This window comes from Heterostelium album (genome assembly GCF_000004825.1).
Source record: "Heterostelium album PN500 unplaced genomic scaffold PPL_scaffold2, whole genome shotgun sequence".
Taxonomy (NCBI): Eukaryota; Evosea; class Eumycetozoa; order Acytosteliales; family Acytosteliaceae; genus Heterostelium; species Heterostelium album.
Window position 1 is genome coordinate 18170 of NW_008805064.1, and position 27931 is coordinate 46100.

A 27931-nucleotide genomic window follows, 5' to 3' on the forward strand; every position below is an offset into this window, starting at 1 on the left:
GTGTCTTTTTGATGAAGTTTGTATCGTGTATCAAAAAGGAAAAAAAAATTATCTTCTTTTTGATGAAGTTTGTTTGCCTTTTCGATGTATCAAAAACAAAAAAGATTTACATTCGCCATTAGAACAGTCTTTTAGGACTTTGCCTATCAAAATGGGTATCAGTTACTGTAGTATCATAAATCGTTTGACCCTCAAACAAAATCTTTTCTCCAATCACGATTAATCTTACTTTGTTCAACCACAATCACACGTTATCAATAGTTCATATTTTCGTTCTGGTTAAGAATCAATCATTTGTCAAAAAGTATACTTCACGATAAATACCTTTTAGTATTGGATTTTAAACATCATTATTGATTTTAAACAACAAGTATATTCATCTAAAATGAAGATATTATATGTTTTTTTAGTATTTCTATGTTTATTTACATTGACTTATTCATCAGATACACCACCGCCGACTCCTGAAATCACCGGAATCGTTTCTACTGGAGGAATCACTTCGAATTTAGTGATATCTGGAACAAACTTTGGAACTTCACCATCTGTAACCATTGCTATTAATGATGGTGTCCAAACTCCGTTCGTATCTGAAATCCAAACAGATGGTTCTCTCTTGGTTAATGGTCCAATTTTAGATTCAGAGACAACTCCAAGTGCCAATGGAATTTGGAAAGCTTCAGTCAGAGTTCTCAATTCGAATGCATTTGATCTAAACTTATTCAGTAAGTTTGATTTTAAATATAATTGAATTTATTAAAATTAATATTTTATTCTCAATTTAGAACCAATAATTAGTGATATTCTCCCAAATAATAAAGGTATTTGTGCAGGTGGTACTATCATTCAAATCAATGGATTTAATCTTTTGAATCCATCAAACAGCAACCCAGGACAAGTATTGGTTGGAGGTTATGATTGTCCGATCAAAAATGATTTTGCCAACACTGCTATTTCCTTGCAATGTGTTACACCTTCCACTATTATCGATTGTGAAAACAAATTACCTAACGATGTTGGTGTTCAAGTTAAAGTTGATGGAGAGAGTTCCGATTCTTTCGAGTTTATTTACCAAGATCCAGAGATTACATTCACACCAACATCGTTTATTATCGGAAAGAATGTTGCTATCGATGTTACCGTGAAAAATTTATTCCTTAATAATATTCCAGATCCAATATTGATGATAGGAACCGAGATCTGTACTGATGTTACTATCTCAGCTTCTAAAACATCGATTCAATGCAACACTCTTCCTTCTTTTACAACTGCTTTAAATGTTAATATCAAAGTCACCTATGGAACCAACATATTCAGCTCTACTTCTCTATTTGGTATCTTGAGTATGTAATCTACATTAGCTTCTCTATTTTTTGAAACAATTTAACTAACTTTCAATTAAAATAGTTCCAAAACTATTGAGTTTCGATGTGAATAGTGGAATAGCTGGTCAAACTACACCAATCGAAGTGACTGTAGAGAATTTCGATGTTTCATTTATGAACGATGTTCAAATTCTCTTTGATACAACACCTGCCACAATCACTAAAACATCGTTTTCATCCAACAAATTCAAAATGATTCTCCCAGGTTCATTTAACGGAGAACCAACTTCAATTTCAATGAAAATAGGTACACTTAATGCACATGTTGCCACAGGACTTACCTTTACTTTCTATCGTATGTATTATCAAATTTCGGATTCAATTCTATACTTATAAATTTAATTTAATTTCTTCCAACACAAAATAATTTGATAGAACATAAAATAACATCATTGAATATCTATGAAGGATTGTCAGTTGGTGGATATTATATAGAAATTCTTGGAGAATCATTATCACAAGTATCATCTGTGACAATAAATGGAAACGATTGTCCTATTAAGGCTGATAAAGACAAAGTCCTAACTTGTAAAGTACCAGCTGTCGACGAAGCACTTTTGAATCAAGCAAATGACTTTAGATATGAGTCTTCAATTTCAGCAATAATCAATGGTGCCAATTCTGAAAATACATTAAAAAAGAAATTCACTTACTATCAACCGGTTATCAAATCAATTTATCCAAATCCTGCAATGGATAAAATTAAAATTTATCTAATTGAAGGTTACAACTTGGGCGATATCAGCTCTATCACTATAGGAGGTGTCAGTTGCCAGATCGTCGATATTAATTCAGGAAATGTTGAATGTGCATTTGTACTTCCAACAACAACAGATATAACCAATCCATTACCAGTAGTCTTGAAAGAAATCTCTACTACTTCCTCTTTTACTTCACCACCCACCAATTTACATTTTGTCAGTGAGTATATTCATCCAAAATTAGTTTCCAAAAGAAAATAATTTAGTATTAATATTAATCGTAATTTAAATATTTTAGAACCAACAATAACAGCAGATAGAAATGGAAAGATATCTGGAAATGAAATCATTACATTTACATGCACCGACTTATATGAGATTCCTAACTTAATATTGTTGGGAGCATCGAAATGCAAAATTATTCCAAGCAGTCTTTCCATCACCGCACCTTTTAATTCATTCCAATGTACTTCACCAGCTACCAACGTGGCAGGTGCAGTTGGAGTTACTTTGAACACAAAAAATACCCAATATATTTTTGCCAATGCATTCACATATTATAGTAAGTTATTACCTATCAATAAAAAAAAAAAAAGAGAAATTAGAATTAACAAATTCAAAAGTTCCAACAGTTACTTCAACAACTGGACCACTTTCAACACCTCAAGGAGGAGCTTTAACATTGACTGGTACAAAATTCCTTGAAACTACTTCTGTTACTATTGGTGGAACTTCATGTGTATTCACAGTGGTAAGTGAAACATCAATGATTGTAACTGCACCTCCAAAATCACCAGCAAACAACCCACATCCATTGGTAATAACGATTCAAGGAGGTTCAACATCCAATCCAGTCAACATAAATTATAATGGACGATCAATCACTTCAATTTCACCAACCAGAGGTTCAAGAAAAATAATAACTCCGATCACAGTTACAACTCCTACCAATCAAAACACTCCAAACTCTATTCGTTTGGTTTTAACAACTAATCCAACGACTATTGTCAATATTCCAACTTTCACTGTTGACGGAGCCACAAATATCAGATTTAATGCACCAGCTACAACAGTCTCTGGTATATACAGAGTGGAACTGATTCATACAACTGGCACAACTGTTGATCAAGTTACATTCGAATATGTTGGTCTTACTTGTAAAGGTGCTCGTCAAGCTGGTTCAACTTTCAATCCCGATGTACTTTGGTGGTTACAAATTTATTTACGTCAAGCACAGGTTCCCTATCACTACTTATACTATGACAACACAATGACTGATATGATTAGAAGTGTTGGATTCGATGATATAACATCTCCATTAAATGCCACTATTGATCAGAGGGAAGAATATTATTACATGGCTTGGAATGACAAAGAAAAAGGAGGCAATGCACACTTAAAGCAAATGCTATTTTATGATACAACTGAAACTGGTCAAGTTACTGAAGCGATCCACATAATGCATAGTTTTCCAGGATTCCCGAAAGAAAAAAAACGTGGATCTCGAGACCCTGATTGGGTTGTTCCACCTGCAGTGAATACTCAACATTTCTTCTGTTACCAAGTCACCGATATCGAAACCACCTCATTGATGATTGCGAGAACCCATCCAAAACTAACATTCTTCGCAAATGATGACAATCTAAATGCTGTTGCGTTTCCAAATCTCCAAATTCTGATTAATGAAAACACTAGGAATTATGGACAAGTAAAATCAAAATTTACATGCAATATACTTAAAAATTCTAACTTTTTAATAATTTTTTTTATAGACATGTGTAGATGGTTTAATGGGTACTACACCAACTCTTGATAATTGTAGATGGCGTGTTCCATTAGTAATTCCAGGAATAAATGCACCTCAATTTTTCTCGAGAGTTCAACTTCCAACTATTCCTAATCCAAACTTTAAAGCAAACGGTGTGGCTGCACTTGGAAGATCGATTATTCTCAACTCTGAACCACTTTTAAGGCGCAACAAAATCGATATTTACTTTCAATATGATGGATTTGATATGTGGCAATATGTCGCTGAGTTTTATGATAGAAATCTATTTGTTCAAACATGGTGTAGCTCAGAGGACAGACTATTCTCTGTGAATTCAAAAATTGTTAATGTTGAAACAACAGGTATGTTGTATCATATCACTGTCTATTTCTTCAAATAACTTACAATTTATTTTTAAAATTAGAATATCCTGTTCATCTCTCACACAATACTGGAACAGGTTATGTTGGTCACTATAATAAAATGCGTGGTACTGATCATTCGAAACTTGCTTACAGTATGTATCCAGTTTATGGAACAGAAGCAGAAGAAACTGATGCAAATGAAAATCTATTTTGTATCGGTGATTTGAATAGACATAAAGGACAAGTATGTATTTTGAATTCAATTAATTCAAACACAATACTAATATATCTAAATAAATTGATTTCATTATTATTATAGGCAAAAAGAGGAGGAACTGTTTTATGTTTCAACCATCCAAAACTCTCGAAACAATTCAACCAATTTGTTAAAAGTTATTCATCATTTGTATGTTTCTTTTATTATTGAATTTTTGAAGTTTTATTTTTATTAACTATCCATTTTGATTTAGGGATATCAACCAGTAGTTATACATGGTAAAAGCCGCGTGGCGCGAAAATCTAAAGTTAAATTTATTGTTAACAATAGGATTGTCTATCAAACACAAACAATTGTAAATAATATTGGAACTGATATTGTACCAATTCCAACCTTTTTACCTCAAGAAATAGGAGATGAAGGCGGAGTTGATGAAACAATAATTTTTAGAACACCAACAAGTAAAACAATTACAATTCAATCAACAGCAACAATTTCTCCAGTGTCAGCAGTTCCATGGACAAATCAGATCTATTTTGAGGTTCGTCAAGAATTGATTGGTGATCTTCAACCACCATACACACCAAGAATTATAAGACAAACAGCACTTTCAGCTGGAAATCAAGTCTTTTACAATGCTCTTCGAACACGAACAACTCCAATATTCCAACCTGGTGAAAATATTGCACCTTCAGTAGAACCCCCAGCTTTCGGACCACTACCCCCTTATGTTAACGGTGGTCCCTCTCTAGTACAAACTGCTTTCACTCGTGGACACAATACAATTGACAGTGTTGTAGGTTTAGAGGTTCCAATCGTAGATGGTACAAATGCAAATCCAATTTGGAGTTACCGTGCACAAAATTCATTGTCAGTTCACTATATGGCATATGATGATTTGGTTGCCAGAATATGTGAATCAAATGAAATTACACTGGCTAATGGTTGCAATGATATCAATTATGCATTATTCACAAAGATTAGTGTGGTTGTACCTAATGAACAGTTCCCACCCACAAGAGAAGTTCAGTTCCCACATATTGATGGTGATATGAACTATCAACTTCTTCCAGATATTAGGGAGTTTGAAATTATTAGATTTGTAAATCATTTTAAAACTCTATATACTCTTCCTACCAATATTTATTCATTCATTCTTGATACTACGCTCACAAGATCATACCCAACAGCAACTGCTCCATTCAATATCATGTTAAATAGAAGAAACTACTGTCCAGATGAACTCTCATATCTCCTTATTCTAAATTCGATTTATAGAGTAAGTGGAATTGAAAGTCCAATTTCATTCTTACCAACAGATCCACTCAATTGGGCAAATGGAATTGCTTTGGCACTTTCAAAAGTTGTTTCAAATCTTTATAATGATGGAACAATCGAATCAAACCCAGAATTTGGTGCATGTTTTAATTTGGTTCCAGCTGCATTCAATTTAGATACCTACACTGAAACAACACCAACAATGAACTCATATCAATGGACCGCTGTTGCCACTTGGAAATTAATGACAGAAGCTACCAATCGTGTTAATCATATCGATTTATTCAATTTTATTACAACATTGGTAAAGTCAAGAGGTATGACAGGTCTTGGTGATATTTTCAATCGTGATACTCTGATTGATAGAGCAAACAAAGAATTGTTAATTGACAACCACATCATCAAACGTGAATCAATGAAGAGAAAAAACACACTTTTAAGTTCTTCCAGAATCTCATCGATTTCAAATGACAACATTGTTCAATTGATTCAAAGTCAATTCTCAATCTTTGAAATTGCTTCATTGGATATCATTGACTTTAATTTATTATTGAATTCAATGAACAAATGGACAACAATCAATGGAGTCAATCAATTCATTTCAACATTCTTTAACCGAAGAACTGAAATGTCAAATGAAATTGAATTCATTTATGATTACTCTCTCTTGTCTGAAAACAACTTTGAAGTTTGTACGATATCTCCAACCAGTGAATATTTGACAGTTTGTGCACCAGATTCAATCAAATCAATCACAAATCAATTGGAAAGAATGATGATTGCATCAACCTCATATTCAGTTTCAGATGATTTTGAATTCTATTATCTCTCAAAACCAACAGGACTTCGATTCATCCAAGAATATCCAGATTTCACAGGACTTGTAATTTCAAAATTCAATTATCAACTTTGTGATATAAAATTGATAAACTTGGGTCAATCTGCAACTTTCGATCCAAATGATGCATCTTTATCTTCAATTTGTTCAGATTCTGGACCAATAATCAAGTCTATTTCCAAAACAAATGGAAAAGCAATTGGTGGTGATACCATTACAATCAATGGATTTAGATTCACATCAGATATGATCATTAAAATTGGTGGAATCGATTGTCAAACAACAAATGTTATTAGTTCCACTCAAATTAAATGTATTACACCTCCCAATATTGGATTCAATTTAGCAATTACCAGCAACATTCCAATCAACCAACAATCCCAATTCACATTTTCATATGATGAACCATTGGTTTATGAAATTTCACCAAAGATTATTAATTCCAATGGACAACAAATCTCTATATTTGGTGAGAATTTTGGACCATCATCACAACAATCAAACTCTTTGATTTCTATTGGATCAATTCCATGTGTATTTGGTCCCAATAGTTTCTGGAGTGATTCATTAATTGTTTGTTCAGTTCCATCTGGAAGTGGAATATTCAAAACTATTTCAATTACAATCAATCAATTTGAAATATACAACAATGTTTCAAAAAGAACATTCAACTATCTTGCACCAGATATTCAAAGCATTTCACAAAACCATGGTGATCCATTTGATTGGATATTGGTCAGAGGAAATGGATTCAATAACAAATCACAAATCTATTTTAATAATTCTCAGAGTGATATCATCTCTTTTGCATCTGATTATATTTATACACAGGTTCCACATGGTGTTGGAAAGAATATTCAAATATCAATTGAAAGTGGAAATCAAAAATCAAACAATTTCAAATTCGATTATGATCAACCAATTTTAGAATTCATCAATCCAAAGATTCTTCCTACAACTGGTGGTATCATCAGATTAAATGGTTATGGATTTGGAAATTCTTATTTCGGAAACATAACTTTTGGTATGAAAAACATAAGTTGTGTATTCTTGTCTGATATCATTGAATGTCCAATCCCAGCTGGAATCGGAAAAGATATTCCATTTAATTTCAATATTGAAGGTCAACCATTGATTTCATTAATTCCATCAAACTTCTCATATTCAAGACCAATCATTGAAAAGACTGAATTTAATTCTGGAAGTGTGACTATTTTTGGTCAAAATTTCATTCCATCTGGAATTGAATTAAATCCACTCAAGAGTTATGTCACACTCTTCAAAGATAATGTGATTTCAACTCAATGTAGTTCAATAATATTCACAAACAATCAACAGATCATCTGTAATTTCGATCAATCATTTATTGTCAGATCAATATTTGTTACAATTGGTGGTCAAACATCATCGATATATCATCCAACATTACTGATTAGTCTTTATCTTTACATTGACCAACAAATAAGTGGAATTAAAACAAATGTTCCAGTAACATCTGAATCAGTTTCAGTTGCAATTTCTTCAGATTCAAAATTGATCCAAAATATCAAAGTTGATTCAAAAGGATATATTTCATTCAATGCAACTCTGGGAACATTCAATTTGATATATTCGACAACATCACCAACATTAATTCCGATTATCAATGATATCACAATTCAAGTGACATCCACCCAACCAACAAACTACAATCATGCTTTCTATCAATGGAATTCAGGAACAACTTTATCACCAGTTAAATTCTACTCATCAACACCAGGAAGTTATCTATCACTTCCCGTTGGAATATTCAACAATATTGCATCGATTTTCAATTCAATTGGATCTTTCATATCAACAAGCTCTCTGAATGTAATACTCTATAAATCAGATGGAACAATTGTTTCTTCAAATCAACTATCGAATGGAGTTACAATTGATAAAATCGAAGTATCATCACCAAGTTTCTTCACACCATTGCAAAATATTAATTGTGTTGAACAATCGATAACATTCACAAACAACTATATGAATCAAACTCCACAATTGATTCTTTCAAATTATGGAACATTAACTTGTACTGCTGATAATCCACAAATTTCTTCTATGACCTGTTCCATTCCAGCAGCCACAGGAACAATATCGCTCCAATGGAATGGTTATACAAGTGCCAATACTTTTAATTTACAACCAAAAGGTAAGATTAAACAAATATTTGATTACCAATAACATTGCTAACCATTTTTATTCCCATCAGAAATTGTATTTGGATATGTTTATAATGATCTCAATTCAAACAATATATTTGACCAAAATGAACCTGTCATTTCAAATGCACAAATTACATTAAGTAAAACTACTGAAGTCTCAATAACTTCTACCAACTCACAAGGATATTATTCAATTCCAAACATTACACCTGGACAACAATACTTGATGTCTCTTGACCCGATTACAGGATACATTGCACCAATGGACAAGATCACTTTCCTTGAAAACAGTTGTCCATCACCAACTCAAGTCAATTTTGCAGTGAAACCACTCTCATCCAATGGATGTGTTGGTTACATTTCAAGTGCTTCATCAAACAAATTGACAATCCAAGCTGGATTAAATAGTCTCACATCATATGGTTGGTGTAAATCACCATCAATCTGCACAAATCAATTCACGTCAGTCACACTACCACCAAGATGTGTCTACACATATGACTCAACAAACAATGAAATCACAGTTTCGCTAGGTGGACAATCCAATATAAACCTTTACAATGATCCTTCTATTACAGGTGTTCAAAAAAATTCAGTAATCACCAGCAGTGTAAGTTTGGTTTTCAAACAAAGCAATGGTGTAGTAATCAGCACACTAACACCTGACAGCAAAGGAAATGTTTCAATATCTCTTCAATATGATTCATATATTGTTTCAGTGATCAGCACCAATACACAATTGTTCCCAATTTTAGACAATATTCCATTCCAACTCAACAGTGTAAATCCATTCTTCAATAGCTCCATTGGATTTATCACTTGGAAATATAACACAAACTACCCACTTGTCAAATTCTACCAAACAACAAATTTCTCAGGAATTGTACTTTCACTTCCTCTTGGTATTTATAACAGCACCACCTTGAATGCATTAAATTGGAATATGAAAACACTTTCATACAAATCTACAACCGATATCAATGTTTTTATCTTTAATGGTGGAATCTCACCCATTACTGAAAACCCTTTAATTGGAAATGTTCCATTGACAACCCCATCTGGTTCTCAGTTCCAAATTATTGATAATGGTAAATCATCACTATTATAATTTATATTTTAAATTCAATATTTTAATGCTTCATATATTTAATTTTTTTAGCAATGTTTAGAAAACCAATTTTTTCAGATTTCAAAAGCTCTGGAAATCCAGTTACATTTACAAATTACTATATAACTTTGCCAGTTATTAGGATTGGAGGTACTGTATTCTTTTTTATAAAAATTTTATAAAATTAACCATTTTATTAATTATTTTTTCTTATTTAAACTGGTTTAGATGTAAATAGAAATCCAATTGATTGTCAGAGTTCAAATTTAAATTCAATGTCATGTCAATTCCCATTATTGCCTGCAGGAGCTTCCGCTATCCTTGTATATCTCAATGGTTTTAAATTATATCCAAATATTGCTATCACATATGCAGGTAAACTAAATTTATAAAAATTCAAAACTCTTAATATTATAGCTAATTTCAATTTTTTAGCATCAACTATCTCTGGAAGAGTTTTTGTTGATTCAAATCAAGATAATCAATATAATAGTGGAGAAACATTGTTAAATAATATTGCAATCGGATTAAACTCTCCCACCACTACTTACACAACAAGTTCAGATGCATCAGGAACATATCAATTCATAGCATCACTGGATATCTTGTATACATTGATTATAACAACACCTCCAAGCTCATACATGATACCATTACAATCTCAAACAGTTTACGCTTCATATTCAACCCAAAATAACTTGGTTGTAAACATTGGAGTTGTTCCAATATCAGCAGCAGGTTGTAGTGGAACCATCAAAACAGCAAATGGTCAAACCATGAATATCCAATATGGTTCATTTGACTTGACTTTGTATGGTTGGTGTAAATCTCCATCGATCTGTAAGAATCCATTTACATCGATTACAATTCCACCGGCTTGTCAGAGTAAAATTGTAAACAATGTTTTGACCATTGGTTATCTATGTTCATACAGAGGATTTACATTTGATTCAATTGGATTAAATTCTTATAGTAGTTCAGGCTTCCCGGGAGTAAGTACAAACATTACATAATTAATAAATTCAAAATAAAAAAATATATTAACCTAATACTTACTATTCACTAGTATACATACTATTGGTCAGTTTGTGGGATCAATCCAACATGTTCTCCATATTCCAATACAGCACAATCTTGTCAAAGTGGATTATACTACAGTACTGGTAAAATTAGTAGTGGAACATGGTCTAAAAATGGTAAGAATATCCACTTTTCAATTTTTATTTTTATTAAATTAATTCTTTTTTTTTTCCATTCTTATAAATAAAGATACTGGAAGTGGAGTTCAAGTAAAATACACCAATGGAGAAACAATAAGCTGCACAACTGGTAGAGAGATGACAGTTCATATATCATGTGGTGCCACATCAAAAGCAATTTCCTCTTACGAATATCCATCAGCAAGTTGCAAATACCATTCACACATGACATCTCCGTTGGCATGTGGAAATTTCCCAGCCCAAGATTGTGGAGTTGGTGATTTACAATTCTATGCACTATCAAAGTTAGTACCATATAAATTTAATATCAAAGAAATAATTCCTAATATTTTACAAAAATTAACTTATGATTTTTATAGTAAAACATATACTATGAGTATCTCTGATACTGATACTAAATTTACATTTTCAATTTGTTCGACTTCAGTAAACAATGTTTGTACAAATGATGGTGGAGGTGATATTTCAGCATGCTATGGTCCTTACTACGTGAATAGCAATGGAATCAATCTTGGATACTATATACGTTATGGTAAATATTCAACAGCAACTTGGAGCGCTGTTACCAACTATATCGGTGCAAAGGTGACCTATTCATACTCTGATACTCAATTAATAAGTTGCTCAAATGGAAGTAAGTTTGCAATGGAAGTGAATTTAATTTGTGGAGATGATTATGAACCTTTGAGGATTAACAATGGAGCATGTAGTGAAATCACCTACTTGTATACACCTCAAGCATGTCCAACAGTCATTCCAAATTGTCAATTCAATGGAATGGACTTCTCATCACTTGCAAAGTAATTATTTACAATAACAGATGGCATCGTACTTTATCATTTTTAGTAATAGCAATTCTATAAGAACAACATACGGACGCAAAATAACAGGATATAATAATCAACCTGTATGTATGTATAATGAGGATCAAATTCAAGAAAAATAATTATTCACTCTTTTATTTACTTTTCAAATATTTAGAAAAATGTATTCTTCAAAATTTGTGGTACTCCATATACCTGTATATTCAATGGTATCAACACCCAAAGTTGTACATCATCACCTTCATCTCCAACAGTCCTCACAACCCAATCAACTCTCAACACCGGTGTTTGGTCAATTTTGAGTAAGATAAAGAAATCAATAATGTTTAATACATAAATATATTAATTATTTTTTGAAACAGAGCGTGGTCAAGGTGCCCAAGTTGTTTATTCTGGTGGTGCTTGTGAAACTGGTGGAACAACCAAAACAATAACAATTGAATTTTATTGTGGTTCCATTTTCACTTTGATAGGAATTTCTGAACCAGCACCATGTCAAGTAATTATTTCTTATTATACTCCTCTTGCTTGTACACCAACCAAAGTTCCAAACTGTCAATTTGGTGGATTTGATTTCTCAGCACTTTCTCAGTGTGTATATTAATATATTTCTTATGAATCTAATATAAAGAGAACTTTTTTTTAATCTCTTGAATGGTTCAATAATCAAAAATTATAACTAACAATATAAATATCCAAAAAAATATAGAACTCAATACAGTGTAATCGGATACACTGGTGCTGATAAATACACATATTCTTTTAGTGTTTGTGGATCTGCGCCAACTTGCACAACAAATTTGAAAACCAATGGTATTTCTGTTTGCCAACAAGGTACTGGTTTCTTTGAAGATATTGGTCAAACATTAAGTGGTGTATGGGCACCAAATGGTAAATATATTAAATCTATCCCAATCATTTAGTTAAAATGATATGCTTATTTTTATATAAAATAAAACAGCAACAGGAACAGGTGTTCAAGTTACCTACTATGGAAGAAAAGATGGAGCTTTATCAAACTATGGAAGACTAACAACCATTCATATTTCATGTGGTGAGACTCACGAAGCAGTAAGCGCCTACGAAATACTAAATTGCAATTATGATATCAACTTTAAAACACCATATGCATGCTCTTCTTCATCCAGTTTGATGTCAACTGAAAACAGAATGATTGATAACAGATCGTCAACACTCAACGACAACGTAATCAATACCGATTTCATTGCAATCGATCCATATCTCCCAATTAAAAACTCATCATTATTCGAACTCCAACTGATATTATCATAAAATTAAACAATCTTGAATTAGAAAGACTTTCAAAACTTAAATAAATCATCAAAATTACTTTTACCAACTATTTATCTTATTTCTGTTCTGTATCATAGCAATCATCTCTACCATAAACCAAACGATCGTCAACTCTATCAGTTTGTTGGCGACTGGCGCAGCAATGTTTTTGAGTAGCGATTGCAACACGTTCGACGCCAGCACTCTAAAAAAAAATTAAAAAAATTAAAAACAAAAATTAACTTTGCAATATTTCTGAAGTGATAAAATATATTTTTATTTATATACATTTAAATTGATTTAAAAGAAAACAATTAATAGGATGTCCAATAACCTTGGTTTAGGATTACTTGATTCAATCTGTTTGCCATTGATTCATATAGTGATTGGCAGTACTCCGGTGTCATTTCATATCACCACTATTAACATTATTTAAGAGCTCTATTGAGTTTGGAATGAATGGCATCTAGTATATATATTTATCTCAAGAATACCCAAGAATTTTAAAAAACATTCAGGTCCTGACTGGTTTGTTTATTGTTCTAAAATTAACATTTTAGAATTATAATAACCAAATCAACTGACACTTCAATAATTTATTAAGAATTCAACTATCACAATTCAAACAGTTTATGGACACGATTTCAAATAACTTAAATTAATAATCCAGCTGTTTAACAATAATTAAATATATTAGAATAATATCAACATACAGTGAATCAACAAAATATCAATCTACCAAAGTTAACATAAAGAAATAACCAACAAGTTAATCTACAATGAATACCAAACTAGTTAATCAAGAACAGATTTCTGAGATTGAGCAACTGCACTGGTCGAAGAAATCCAACAGTATAAATACCTTGGAAATCCATTATAGAAATGAATTAATTATTCAACATTATTCAACATTACCAAATATTATTCTTATCTTCAAATTGTAAAATAAATAAATTATTATCTTTAAATATTATACTGTAAATTATATCTCTAAACTTTATTACATTCATTAAATCTATATTCCTCGTACCAGAACTATTCCTAAAGTAATTCCTAATCTTATATCAAAGTTAACATAAAAGAAACAAACCAACTAAAAGATGTCCCACAGCAGATTCATCTTTTTTTTACCATCCCATATTAATTTTCGACTTCCACCACACTAATTTTTCAATTTCAAAATTTTTTTCAAAGTTAACTTGCTTCCACTCATATAAAAATTTCAAAACTTTGTGTGACAGAGATCACAAAACATGCATTTTTCAGCTTTTTTTTGACTTAAAAAAAAAATTTTTATACAATTTTATGTAAATAAAAAAAAAATAATAAGATTTTAAATATTTTTCTAAATAACTTCATATTATCTTATTTAAACTCATAAATCTATTTTTTTAATTTATTTTAAAATTTAATTCAATTATTTGTTGTATTTTTAATTTTTTTTTTTTTTTTTTTTTTTTTTCGAAAAAATTCGAAAATTAAATTGAATTTTTTTTTATTTCATTCATTTTTTTTAAAATTAAATTAAGATAATAATATTTTTTTTTTTTTTTTGAATTAAGATGAAATAACAGGGTATAGAATGATACAGCAAATAACGAAAAAGATATATGATATACTTTTTTTTTACTACGATTCAACAAAATTTAGGTTTCAAAAAAAAAAAAAAAATAAAGTATTTTACGGGCGATTTTAAATTAATATGAGGGAAAAAGGGGAAAATTAAAATTTTTATGGGGAGGGGAGGGGGGATTACTCCAACCCACCTTCATATTATCATTTAACCATTCCAAAATTTTGAATTGAAATTTTTTATTTTTATTTTTGGGGTTGGGGGGGGGTTTACTGGCGTCATTAATTTTATATGGGGGATAATTGGTAAAAAAAAGAAAAATTTCCTGTGCAATTAAACACATCCATTCCAACCACTAACGACGAAACTAACTCGGGTCAAATGGCTGACATTCCTCCAACTGAAAACCAAGCGGAAACCAATGTTTCTGACAACACTATGTCCATAACAAACCCACTCAATGCAACAAGTACGACCAATACCAATGCAATTGAACCAACTCCATTAAGCGCGTCCAGCGCCGGAGATATCCAAAGTGCGACCAGCACCAATGTAATCAATAGTGGTTCTCCAAGTTTAAACCAAAGTGCGACCAGCACCAATGCAACCAATAATGGTTCTCCAAGTTTAAACCAAAGTGCGACCAGCACCAATGCAATCAATAGTGGTTCTCCAAGTTTAAACCAAAGTGCGACCAGCACCAATCCAACCAATGGTGGTTCTCCAAGAACAACTGTCACCAACGGTAATCTAAGTACTACGAGTACCATTAACAATGTTCCAAACTTGCCAAGTATTTCAAATACCAACAAGAATGCTCCTAGCATTTCCAATCACGGAACAAGTCCCAACCGCAATGTGAGCACCAACTCCTATGATAAAGGACATCAATACCACCGATACGAATCCGAAGATTCTAATTCCGAATCCGAAGACGACTATGATGATGATAACAATCATCGTAGGAAAAGATCGAAGAGGGAGATTGGTAGAATAGCTTTCCAAGATCCATCTGATCCAGAATCATCCGACTCAGACACCTCCTCTAGAAATGAAATTTGGACAATACTAATGTCCAAATCGAAGAGCATATTAAATTGCACAAATTATGATCTTTTTAACCCATTTTTCAAGAATCAATTTGAAAAAAGATTTTTTAAAATTATTCAAAAAAAAAAACCCACTAAAAAAATTGTTTTGTTTTGCCGACACTCAAAGTTAATTATTATTTTTTTTAACTATGTCTTTACTAGTAGAAGTAAAAAGTATAAATTGAAACAAATGAGACTGAATATTCATTCTATTATACTCAACTCTTGTTTAAAAGCAATTCTTCATATTCTGTTTTTTATTTCTATCTTTAACTAAATTTATAATAGTATAATGAATTATAATATTTTTGACTTTATTTACACCCCAAAAAAAACCACACCACAAACACCAATTCAGCCCAATTCCGACAGTGGTGTTTCAAATTTATCATCTATTTTGTCTGTTACAAACACCCCCACAAAATATGTATCGAAAAATTTTTCAAATTTATTAGAAGATGAATGTTCCACCCCTTTTTTAAATTTGTTTCCAGATTTATTAGAATCAACTGATATTAATCAACAAAACGATCAGTGTGATCAGTCATCTTCTCTTAATGACACACCAGTAGTCACCCGTCCATTCGTTAATATGTTGGTGGACGGGAAGACATATCACAGAAAATACAGAAATTCGTGGTATAGCGGAGTGATAGTCAGTGTGAATCCAACAGAGAAGTCAGCCATTATCGAATACGATGAAGGGCTGACGAAAGAGAAACTTTCATTCGACCGCTTGCGACTCCATAGAGACTCTGAGGAGCGCGATCATTTTAATCTTGGAGAAATGGTCACTGTATACGATGAGCGACCACCTTCAGCTCGTGCCAAGAAACAATCAAAAGGTGTTCAAACAAAAAAAAAAACAATAAAAAATAATAATAATAATAATAATAAACAAATCAAATCAACAAAAACAACAAAAGCAATAAAACCAACAAAAACAACAAAAGAAAAAAAAATCCCTGGTTTCCTGGTTGACGGTATTATCATTGGGTCAACTGTAGATAAAACTAAAGGTATTGAATATGAGGTGAAATTATTAGACTCACCTAGTAGAGGAGTAACAAAAAAATTTTCATATAAGTTGGTATACTCTTATGAAAACTTTTCTCAACAAGAATAAATAAGTTTAATTTATCAAGTTTTTTTAATTATTATAAATAAAAATGTTCTAAAGATATATACAATTTCTCAAGTTTTTTTTTTTTTTTTTTTTTTTTTTTTTTTTCTGATACAACATCAATTAAAATTATTTTAAATAATAATAATTATATTTTGATAAATTTATAAAAATGAGTAATAAAGTTACATGTGCAGACTGTAACAAAGAATTTTATAATTCTAAGTTTAACCAACATTGTTGTACTGTATTATCGGAGATGTACAGAGAGTTAAAGGAAATTAAAGATGAAGTTTTAGTAAGACCTAGTTGGTTGAATATGAATAAAAATAGCAATAACAATAACAATAACAATAGCAATAGCAATAGCAATAGCAATAGTGAAGTTGGATCTCGAGATCCTATGATTATTGAAAATGTTATAGATGATATCACAATGGAAGATTACAATAACGATGGAATGATTATGAATAGTAATGATGATCCTTTAGAATCATTACCAACCCTACAAATTGAACCTTGTGATAAGAAGAAAAAAAATAAATCAAAACCAACAAATTCAACAACAATAGAAAACAATGATTTCACCGGTTTAGCACAATGTGTCATCCAAAAAACACCAGCAATAAACATAAATAGTCAATATAAGAACAACAACGAACATTTTCATTTTAAATTAATTGATTATAGAAGTATTTTCAATATAAATGATAGACCTCACTTGTACGGAATTAAAGATCCTTACTCTTTAACATTTAAATGTTCAAAGTTAGTTGATGCCTACCTCTATAAAGGTAAGATATATTAATCATTATTCATTCTTCTATCACAGCTGTGATTTATTTATTATTCAATCATCCACTGAGAATGATTGCTCTCTATCTATTTATTTATTTATTTATTTTTTATCCACCAATTATTCCTTAATTACTTTTTATAGGTCTATCAAGAGAAACAGTCATGAGTTTGGCAAGGGATCTTCTCAACATCGATGTCGATTTCGACCAGATTCTTGAAAAAGTAGAATTGACCTATTCACTAGTATGGAATAATGTTTAATTGATTATACACTATTGGACACAGTTCTAACAATATTTTTATTTTATACATTTAGAATATTAAAAATACAGCAATCGAAGGTGAGTTAAACTTAAATGGGAAAATAAAATATTTTATAAGACCAGAGATTCTTATAGATATAATTGTATCAAATAAATATTTACTTTCCCATTTTAAATTTAATAACTCTACAAAACCAAACGTATTATTAATTGATGTGTTTATGGATTCTTTTGTATACTCCTTTAGTGGCAAGTCGGCCATGGGAGTCTATATCCAAATTTCATCAGAATCGATGAACCGTTCGGATTTAAAAAAATTTAGGTAAGTTCGCACTACACAGAAAGCCCTACAAAACATCATTGTTTTTAACATGCCAAAAAAAGCAAAAATAATGAAAAATTTAATTTAAATTTTATTTATTTCGATTTTTCTCACTTTCAACCTCGATAAGTTCACTATTAACATTGAATCTAAAGATTTAGGATAGCTTCTATTACAAAATCAAATTTGAATATGAACAACAAGTGTCTAACACAAATATTGTTGAAAATAATATTTGGACTACTAAGAAAGATGATAAATGAAAAAAAGAATTTCAAAGGTTGGGATTTGTTTACAAACACTGATATAACTGTATTGGTTGCATTTGGTTTGGTTATTGGAGATACTTTGGGTGTTAATGACATGTTAGGCTTATTAGATCCCAAGCAATCTAATGCCTGTCGAAGATGTTTATCTCCATTAGCGCAACGATTCTTGGTATCGTTAGAAACAAACAATTTTAAATTCAACAAGAATGGTAGTGAAGTTGACATATCTACAATAGTCCCATTCGATAGAAAGACTCCAGATACTATAAAATCATCAAATGATTTGGCTCTGGTTGGTGCTTTTAAAGGTACAGTGTAGTGTAAAACAAAATTTTTATTTTAGAGTCAAAACAATTTATTAACCAATATTATTATAATTCTATAAATATAGTACAAGATGAATTTGGATTTTTTTTAGATATCGATGGTTACAACCAGTTTGACAATGCTCCATACGATTCTTTGCATCTACTTTACCTTGGGTTTGGAAAATGGTATATTAAAAGTTTATTCTTGCTCTTCAAATCATGTGGATCTTATGGCGAAGAAATTCAATCACAATTTAATTTATTTTATGATAACCACCCAAGCGTTGAAGGAAGAAGACCTAACATCGCATCATATGCAAGCTTTACCGGAATGGAGTACAAGTCTCTTTTTCATACTGTGTCAATGACAATGACATTGACTCTTCGCACCATGTTATCCAGAGAATTTAACACAGCAACTGAAACTGGAAGGAATGAGAAACACAAATTTTATTTATTTTTAAATAATTTCATTGTATGTAATAATCATTATTAAAAAAAACAGTGAATTCACAAAAAAAATTTTTAAAAAAAACTCTGAATTATTAATTATTTTTATTTATAGAAATTAACATATTTGGTTGTTAATTTTGAACAGATATTACAGATGATCAACTCAAGCGATTTAAAATCTAAATCTGATATAGATTTTTTGCAACTTTTAGTTTACGTACACCAAATTAAATTCCAAGATTATCACAGTAAAAATTTGTATGTTTAAATGTTAAATTAAAAACACTTAAACAAAACCCTTGTTTAAAAATGCATTTTGATTGACAAACCCCATCATATCTTTGAATATTTGCAAATATATATTTTTTTATTTTTTTTATATGGATGATCCCTTCGTTTTTTTACAAAAGTGTTATTTGGATTTTTTTTTTGTTTTGCTATAAAAGCAATCAACTTTGCATCACCCACACTTTTTCTGAAACAACAATAAAAATTAAAAAAAAAACAATAAAATACAAAAAAACACTCCCAACATATTAACCCCATGATTTTTTACATAAAAGTAAATTGTTTTGTTTGAACCATGTATTTCATTTGCAAAAAAAAACTAGTTTTTAATCAAACGAAAGTTCTAAAGATCATATTTTACAGTTTTTGATTTAAATTTGATTTATTTTAAATTAAATTTCATTTTCTGTGTTTTATTATTTGTAATAAAAAGTCTTAAATTAAAAATTATTTAAATTGATAATATTATTAAATGTTGTTTTTATATATTAAAAATTTAATTTAGAATGAAAGTACAATTCTATTTGATCTAAATCTATCTATCACTTTGAAATTTAAATTTAATAATATTTTTTTGAATCAAATGCTTTTTTTTTTTTTTTTTTTTTTTTTTTTTTTTTTGTAAAGAAAGTAATGATCATGCTTCGCAGACATTAAACTATATTTTTAAATATGAAATATTCAGATTTTATAGGATTGACTCAAGAACAACAAAGAGTTGAGACAGATAATCTATTTGGTAGATTCCCAATAGCTTCGAGAAATAATGACATAAACAGATTAATAACAACTCTTAATACAACAGAAGCTATGATCAATAATACTAATCATATTATTCATATGTTAAAAAAATACTTCGACACCACAATAAAACTTCACACTGACATATATAACCAATTTTGTAGAATAGAGTCTTTTATAACTGGTATGCATTTCAACCTACAAGACTATATTTCCCTAACAAATAAACTAGTTACAGCGCATAGGGAAATGGTTAGTAGGCCATCGGTTGTTAGTTCAGAGAGAATAAAATTAATAAAAACACTTACGAAAGAATTATCTGAAAAAGGAATCATTCGTCCAACCCCTCTTTTAATGAAGATAATATGTTTCCGAACTGGAAATAATAAAACTAATTTAAAAAGAGAGTACCTTCAAACAACAGTTCGTTCAATGAGGAGTCACCCAAATTATATAAATAATGATTTTGTTAGAGACAATTCAGAAACTATATTGACAATGGATGATATGGACACTATTTTAGATACATATCTTAGAGATTTAAAAACAAAAGTTAGAAATGGTTTTACATCAAATACAAATACTTATATTCGAAGAGAAAATTATTTTGTAGATAATGGTAAGTAAAATTGTTTTTTTTTTTTTTTCCCAAATACTAATGTTTCAACTGTTTGTTTATGTTGCAGGTGGACAATTATTTATTGTTGTAAATGGAAATCATATTGCAGCAGTAAATTTAACAACAGCCCATATAGCGAATGAAATAAAGAAATTTTTCTGTATTGTCAAAGAACCTAATGCCTTTCAAATAATAGAAGACGAAAATCTCCGTACAGGTGTGTGATTTGTAAATATATATATTTTTTTATCTAATCTGAATATTTAACATATGTTTCATTTAAAAATAATACAGAATACATGGAAATTTTTGCCAATGTAGCGGAATTCATATTATATTTAATGAATGGCACCGCTGAACAAGGACAACAAGCAGCTACACCAGCACAGCAACCAGCAACACCAGCACAGCAACCAGCAACACCAGTACAACAACTAGTAAGACAAACAGCTCGACGACAAGCAAGACCAGCACGAGAACAACCACCAAGACCAGCACGACAACTACCACCAACAACAGAACAACTGTTACAAACACAATTACAATCACACCCACCACAATCACCATTGCACACACCAATACAATCACCAAATTACTTTATTTACAGCCCATCCTACCAACAATCACCATCACAAGTACGATCACCAAATAATTATAGTCAAAGTCTATTCTACCAACCACAAACTACACAACCACAAGCCAACCAACAACTACCACCAACAACAGACCTACAATCACAACGACCAATACAAATACAATCACCAAATAGCTATAGTCACAGTCCATTCTACCAACCACAAACTACAACACCAGCTCTCCAACAATCTCTACAACTTTCTCACCAACACCAACATCAAAGTGGTGAGCAAAATAATAATAATCTTATACCTCCCCACAACATCTTTGGAAGCAACACAAATATCAATACTCCAACTTTTAATGATATTTCGATAGTTAGAGATTTAGATATAGGTATCAGAATGAACCTAGATGAAGCACCAAATTCATCCCAACGAACCCAATCGCCACCCGTATCACCAGTTATACCGGTACCTTTTGAAACACCTATGCTACCAACTGGATCATCGTTATTTAGGAATCATCAGTCTCAGACCATTTCACCAACACCATACTCACCCTATGCCCCAAGATACTCAAATCAATTTAATAATAGCTATAGTTATTATAATCAATAAAATTCATTATATTTGCTAAAAACACATCATATCAATTGTAGTATTTAATAAATTATTATTTTGTGTTGTGGATAAAGCTGCTTGTAATGTTTAACAAATAAAAGCTTTTGAATAAATATATATTTATTTTATTTATGACTACAATGGTAATGGTCCACTATAAACATGGAAGTGGCACTCCTGCTACTGCTGTTGTTGTTGTTGTTGATTGTTTGGTGATTGTCAGGGTGGTCGATGCTGCTGCTATTGTGGTGGTTGGGATACCTTTTGTGTTGATAAGAATCTAATATAATGGTGTGCTGCAATCAATATCCATAAATAAGCCAGTTCCTTTTCTCAAATGTCCCAACGATGGTCTAATGTTTCTTATTTATCTTGGTGACGAAACCTTCTCTGAACTGAAACAACAGTTATCTAAATTAAATCAGGAAATTAAAGAATTAGAATCAAATAATAATATATTCATTTATAAAGATAGATATTACCATGGATGACCAGTCCTTTGCAAATAGACTTACTCTACACATTCCATTTGAAATGTTGGCTCACGGTAATGGGTCTTGGCGGTCTATTTCATTGGAACTCGACATTCAGGTGTCCTACTTGCTTAGGTACTGGTTCATCTGGAAAAGTGGATCCTGACACTCAAGAGAAGATCGACCATTCTACAATTGGGAATGTTGCTGGTTTCTTTGAGCCACGTACTAGAGAGCTTATGAGGAAGGAAGGACAGAGAGTCAAGAATAAGCCAGAAAAGTCAAAAGCCAAAAACCCCGCCGTGCCAAAGGTCGAAATGAAGAGCTTCTCTGGTATGGCTGCAGAACCGAGTCTTGACATTGATCCAACTAAAGTTCCACCAGACACGTTACACATGATCATGTCCATTGTTATGACTGTTTTTAAACCGATACTACTGCTATGTGACACCAATGAAACCTTACGAAAAGACATCGAAGACTTCCTCAAGTGTACGGCTAAACTGACATTGATAACGGTCTCACCAGGTACACTCTTGCATGGACAGCCTTATACATTCTATGACCGATTCAAACAGTCAGCTGTTAACTATATGTAATATAATATCTTGATCAATCAAGATATTCTTATTAAGACCTTGTCGAATCATTCTGTATTTAATAATGATAAGTTAGAATTGGTAAGATGTTTAGTTTATTAAAATAAAAAAACAATTAAAACTAATGTAATTAATTAAAATATAGATAAAGAAATATTGGAAACAATTTCATTGCTTAATATCTTGCATGATATCTGATGAACCTGTCAAATAGAATATCAAAGCAATTTACAACAAATAGTTACAAGATTAAAATAAACAAGCCACAACAACAAGAGCAACAACAAGAACAACAAAAACAGCATCTATCAACCTCATTTCCACCACCAATAGTAAGAGATGTCAGAGAATCTAAAAGAAGAAAGATGTTTGATGATAGAATAGATGAACTAAGACAAACGATACAGCAACAATCATCAACATTGTATACTTACAATTGTAAAACTGATAAAACCCATGCACTAGAGTAACATGTTTTCTATGCTGCTGTTATAAACTCTATAATAACTAAGAAAAAAAAAAAAAACTAATGAAATAATTGAAAATGTTTATCGAAAATCAATCATTAAAAAAAAAAAAAAAAAAAAATATATTACAAAATTAATTAAATTTTATTTATTTCGATTTTTCACTGACAAACTAACTTCCAAATATAGAATAATTTGTTTTTACATGACTTTCACTCCACAATATTTTAGGAATGTAAATGCAAATGATTTTTTAGAGGGTAATGATTTTATTTTTTAATGTTTTCGTGTTTTTATAATTTCTAAATGAGTTTTTATGAATTGTAACGATAATGTTACAGAGGGTGACGATGTTCATGTTTTCCCCAATTCAATTTGTTTCTATTTCGTTATTATTGTCAATAATCATGTATTTATCTCCAGTTTTCCAAAGATAAACTCTATTTCTAATGTCTTGAGCATTAACATATTTAGTTGTGTTTGATGCACAATACAATTTCAAATACTTTAAAATATTGATTTGTAGTCTATATTTCAACTCATCTGTATTTATATCTATTCGATGATCAAATTGAATATTACATTTGGATAGAAATTCTACAGAGTCTGTATTAATAGCTTTGTATGGTAATACCTATGTAATTAAAGATTATTTTTGTTAATAAAAATTTTTTTTTTTTTTTTTTTAAATTAAATATTTATTATTTAAATATATTGTGTCATTTGTTACCTCTAAAAATATCTCTGTGGGATGATTTTCATATTCAAAGATATAAATCTTTTTAATATTACCATATTCAATTGGACCATTGTTAGCTTCTCGGTGTGGGTTGTCGTGGTAGCTTACGTCTATTCCGTCTTCTGAATTGTTATCCACTTCACACTGTAAATGTTCATTAAAGACAGTCACACCCTTAAAAACCACATTGTCAATGTGAATAGTTTTAGCTTGCCGGATATTCTTAATCGATCTCACACCACCATTTACCAAAGCAATGAAGTCTGTTGGAAATTCAGAAACTTTCTTCTCAAACAATTTATGATTTGATATATATTCCAAAACAACTATACAACCATCGTGTTTATCGCTATGACTTTTAGAATTTAATTCCAAATTCTTCTTTTTCACAGAAAAACTCAAAAAAGTTTTTTCTCTACTAACTCCATTAGAAGTGCCCTATAATTTTAATTGTACATTGACAGTGATTATAAGTATTTTCGTATAAATTAATTGTGTATTTATAATTACCTCTTCTTTATTTGTAAAAACTTGGTGTAGGCCTTCCATTGGATTAACATTGATTATACTTGATTTGTTAGGATGACCAAAGAGTTGTATATCCTCTATTAAATGAGAGAGTAAATGATGATTGGGGAAAACATTGCCATAAAGTTTTTCTAGACGTTTCTTCTCTTTTTCTTCTTCGCTGATAATGGTATTGTTATCATCGCCATTATTTTCATCTCCATTGTTATCATAACCACTGTTATTATCACAACTGTAATCATGACCACTGCTATCATGACCACTGCTATCATCACCGCTAATATCATCACAACTGTAATCATCACCTATGTTATTGATGTTGGTATTGTTATTGGTATTGGTATTGTTGTTGGTATTGTTGTTGGTATTGTTGTTGGTATTATTGTTCGAATTAGATTTCAAATGTTCTTTGTATGAAACAAACCATCGATAGTAACTATCCTGGTGGTCTTTGATTAGTTTGGCCAACTCTAATATTTCATTTTGATTATCCAACATCTTCGAGTTGATATACATGCAGATAGTCTGAAATGATATAATTATATCGAACAAATCCTAAAATAAAATAATTTTGTAAATTAAAATAATTAAACATTTTTAAACACAGCTAGTACATACAATAAATAGAATCAATTTTTTTGTTGATATAAATCCTTTAATTATTGGGCGAAAAGATAGCATTATTCCCTTCGACAAGCTCAACACTAATATCTTTTGTTCATAAGCCTTTAAAGATTTATTTTTAGAGATCGCCTTCTTCAAATTCTTACCCTCAACTGTTGGGTGTGTTTGAAAGATACAATGAAGTTGATCTTTTTGTTCAACATTAAACAATGATAATAGACTAAAAAAAAGTTTTAATTAATATACACAAATATTTCACTGTTTTTAATTATTTCATACTTTTTTACCAATGTTTTCATAATACCTAGGTATAACAGATGCATCGGATCTGTGGCAGATTGAAGGAAAATGTTCATCTTTCGGTTTAAGAAAACAGCTAATATATATATAAATTAATTTAAAACAGATAAATAAATAATATTACTAAATATAAACTAAAAATACCTACTCCACTTGGGAACACTATCAATTTGATCAGAGTCATCCTCACAGAACAGAGCATATTGGTCATGTTGAGAATTCTGAACTAAGGTCAAGGCTCTTTCTGGTGTTTTAACACTACTACTTATAATTGAAACATATGTAACTGGGAAAGTGTTGACTGTACTGGTTATGACCCTTGGGATGCATGTGGCATGTCTCTCATTAAACAAACATCCACATTTCAGGCATGCATTTTTTTGCGTGGGAGCACGCATTCCAATACTATCATGAAGACCAAGTGAGTCACCAGTATTTACCCCAATTTGAATAAAAATCTTGGTTTGATTGTACGCCACTATTGGTTTGTTGGATATAATCATTTCCACTATATCTTTAAATAAAAAATTTATAGTGCGTAGTACCAACTTTTGGTTCGTTAAAGAACCCTTTCTTTTTTCAATCACTGTAATAATGAACCTAAAAAACATTAATAAAAATGAATATATTTTTAATAAAACAAACTTGTAAACAAAGTGTTTTTTCAAAGAAATTTACCTATATCTACTTTTTTTGGAATATTGTAGTTGTGGTGTATACAAACTTATGTATACACCCAAGGCAGATTTTGTTTTTTCAAATTTAAATCCATCATTGTATAGGTCGATTATTAAGAAGTTGTTACATGTATCTTCATTGAGACCCAAAGTGTTATATTCTTCCTTGCTGTTGAGAATGATTGTCACCAACTCCAGGATATCTATATAATACATTGAATTTCCATTAAAATTGGTTGATTTTATCAACGACTCTGGAATTTTCTGAAAATACTATTTTAATAATAATTATTTTAAAAAAAAAACAATACACTTACTATTTTAAAATAAGATTCGGTTATTGATTCTATTTGTGAAAATGAAATATATTTCATATAAGGTAAATGATCCGGGTATGAAATTTGAGGATTGAGTTGATCCTGAATTGTGGTTTTTGATGTATCTAAATAATTGTGTTAACTATATACAGTGTAGTATCTTAAATTAATCGGATTATATATTATTATTTACATTTAAAATATTGTGAATAAACAGCATTGAAATAATAAAAATGGTCTTGAGGGATTGGATTTATTATATGATCTAAATTTAAGCAAATATTATTTGTTGGTGCTCGATTTAGGATATGAATTGTTTTTAATTTAACTGGAGTGTTATTATTATTATTATTGTTTCTATTGTTATTATTTTCGTTATTATTACTATTATTGTTGTTATTATTGTTATTATTTTCCACACTAATACTACTATTATTGTTGTTATCATTGTTTTTACGTGTATTATTATTATTATCAAGGTTGTCACTAATTTTAACATATGGTTTAAAATAGTAATAGTTATAAGTTGAATTAAATAATAAAATATTGTTATCTAATAGTTTGTAGTTAAATTTATAACTACCATCAAAGACTAATTTATTCTCATAATAAATAATTTGATTATTAGAGTTAAATGTTGTATCATATTCATCAGTAAAATCAGGTATCACAATTGAATCTTTGTTGAAATAATGATATTTTAATGTATCATTTTCAAAATAATAAATTTTGTTTGAACCTTCATCTTCACTATCTGAATTATTATTATCCATTTAATATAATCTATAAATCCTTAATAAATTTAAATTATGTTGATCAACATAATTTAAAATAAAAAAATACAATAAAATAAATCTATTTTTTGATCAAAAAAATTTTTTTTTTTTTGAATTTTATTTTTATTGAAAATCAAGGAAAAAATGATTTGACTTGATGATTTTCGACAAAGAACGCACAACATTTTCAATTATTCA

General features: G+C 30.3%; 8 protein-coding genes across 8 annotated transcripts; 6 read left to right on the forward strand and 2 right to left on the reverse strand.

Annotated features, from left to right (window-relative positions):
• Positions 1-151: 151 nt before the first annotated feature.
• On the forward strand, positions 152-10031 carry PPL_01354 (uncharacterized protein; the record flags this gene model as incomplete). The annotated part of the gene is made up of 13 exons (XM_020572363.1): positions 152-170; positions 411-725; positions 786-1343; positions 1408-1680; positions 1761-2306; positions 2385-2648; positions 2683-3794; positions 3859-4216; positions 4279-4463; positions 4539-4625; positions 4690-8728; positions 8789-9829; positions 9901-10031. 13 exons carry the CDS (start codon positions 152-154, stop codon positions 10029-10031), a joined length of 8928 nt encoding a protein of 2975 aa, XP_020437678.1.
• A 93-nt stretch (positions 10032-10124) lies between these two features.
• PPL_01355 (uncharacterized protein) lies at positions 10125-13186 on the forward strand (the record flags this gene model as incomplete). The annotated part of the gene is made up of 9 exons (XM_020572364.1): positions 10125-10224; positions 10285-10841; positions 10916-11045; positions 11119-11869; positions 11916-11976; positions 12051-12195; positions 12256-12484; positions 12603-12784; positions 12855-13186. 9 exons carry the CDS (start codon positions 10125-10127, stop codon positions 13184-13186), a joined length of 2487 nt encoding a protein of 828 aa, XP_020437679.1.
• A 76-nt stretch (positions 13187-13262) lies between these two features.
• Positions 13263-13593, reverse strand: PPL_01356 (uncharacterized protein; the record flags this gene model as incomplete). The annotated part of the gene is made up of 2 exons (XM_020572365.1): positions 13263-13391; positions 13537-13593. 2 exons carry the CDS (start codon positions 13591-13593, stop codon positions 13263-13265), a joined length of 186 nt encoding a protein of 61 aa, XP_020437680.1.
• Positions 13594-15140: 1547 nt separating this feature from the next.
• On the forward strand, positions 15141-16976 carry PPL_01357 (uncharacterized protein; the record flags this gene model as incomplete). The annotated part of the gene is made up of 2 exons (XM_020572366.1): positions 15141-15720; positions 16306-16976. 2 exons carry the CDS (start codon positions 15141-15143, stop codon positions 16974-16976), a joined length of 1251 nt encoding a protein of 416 aa, XP_020437681.1.
• A 169-nt stretch (positions 16977-17145) lies between these two features.
• On the forward strand, positions 17146-20207 carry PPL_01358 (uncharacterized protein; the record flags this gene model as incomplete). The annotated part of the gene is made up of 6 exons (XM_020572367.1): positions 17146-17767; positions 17914-18014; positions 18088-18112; positions 18781-18917; positions 19499-19644; positions 20180-20207. 6 exons carry the CDS (start codon positions 17146-17148, stop codon positions 20205-20207), a joined length of 1059 nt encoding a protein of 352 aa, XP_020437682.1.
• Positions 20208-20346: 139 nt separating this feature from the next.
• Positions 20347-22230, forward strand: PPL_01359 (uncharacterized protein; the record flags this gene model as incomplete). Its single annotated transcript, XM_020572368.1, has 3 exons — positions 20347-21034; positions 21102-21251; positions 21329-22230. The coding sequence occupies 3 exons, from the start codon at positions 20347-20349 to the stop codon at positions 22228-22230; spliced, it is 1740 nt and encodes a 579-aa protein (XP_020437683.1).
• A 143-nt stretch (positions 22231-22373) lies between these two features.
• On the forward strand, positions 22374-24387 carry PPL_01360 (uncharacterized protein; the record flags this gene model as incomplete). The annotated part of the gene is made up of 5 exons (XM_020572369.1): positions 22374-22424; positions 22709-23125; positions 23569-23743; positions 24084-24248; positions 24299-24387. 5 exons carry the CDS (start codon positions 22374-22376, stop codon positions 24385-24387), a joined length of 897 nt encoding a protein of 298 aa, XP_020437684.1.
• Positions 24388-24457: 70 nt separating this feature from the next.
• Positions 24458-27730, reverse strand: PPL_01361 (uncharacterized protein; the record flags this gene model as incomplete). Its single annotated transcript, XM_020572370.1, has 9 exons — positions 24458-24949; positions 25022-25594; positions 25745-25883; positions 25943-26039; positions 26112-26264; positions 26404-26477; positions 26642-26913; positions 26958-27082; positions 27151-27730. The coding sequence occupies 9 exons, from the start codon at positions 27728-27730 to the stop codon at positions 24458-24460; spliced, it is 2505 nt and encodes an 834-aa protein (XP_020437685.1).
• Positions 27731-27931: the final 201 nt, after the last annotated feature.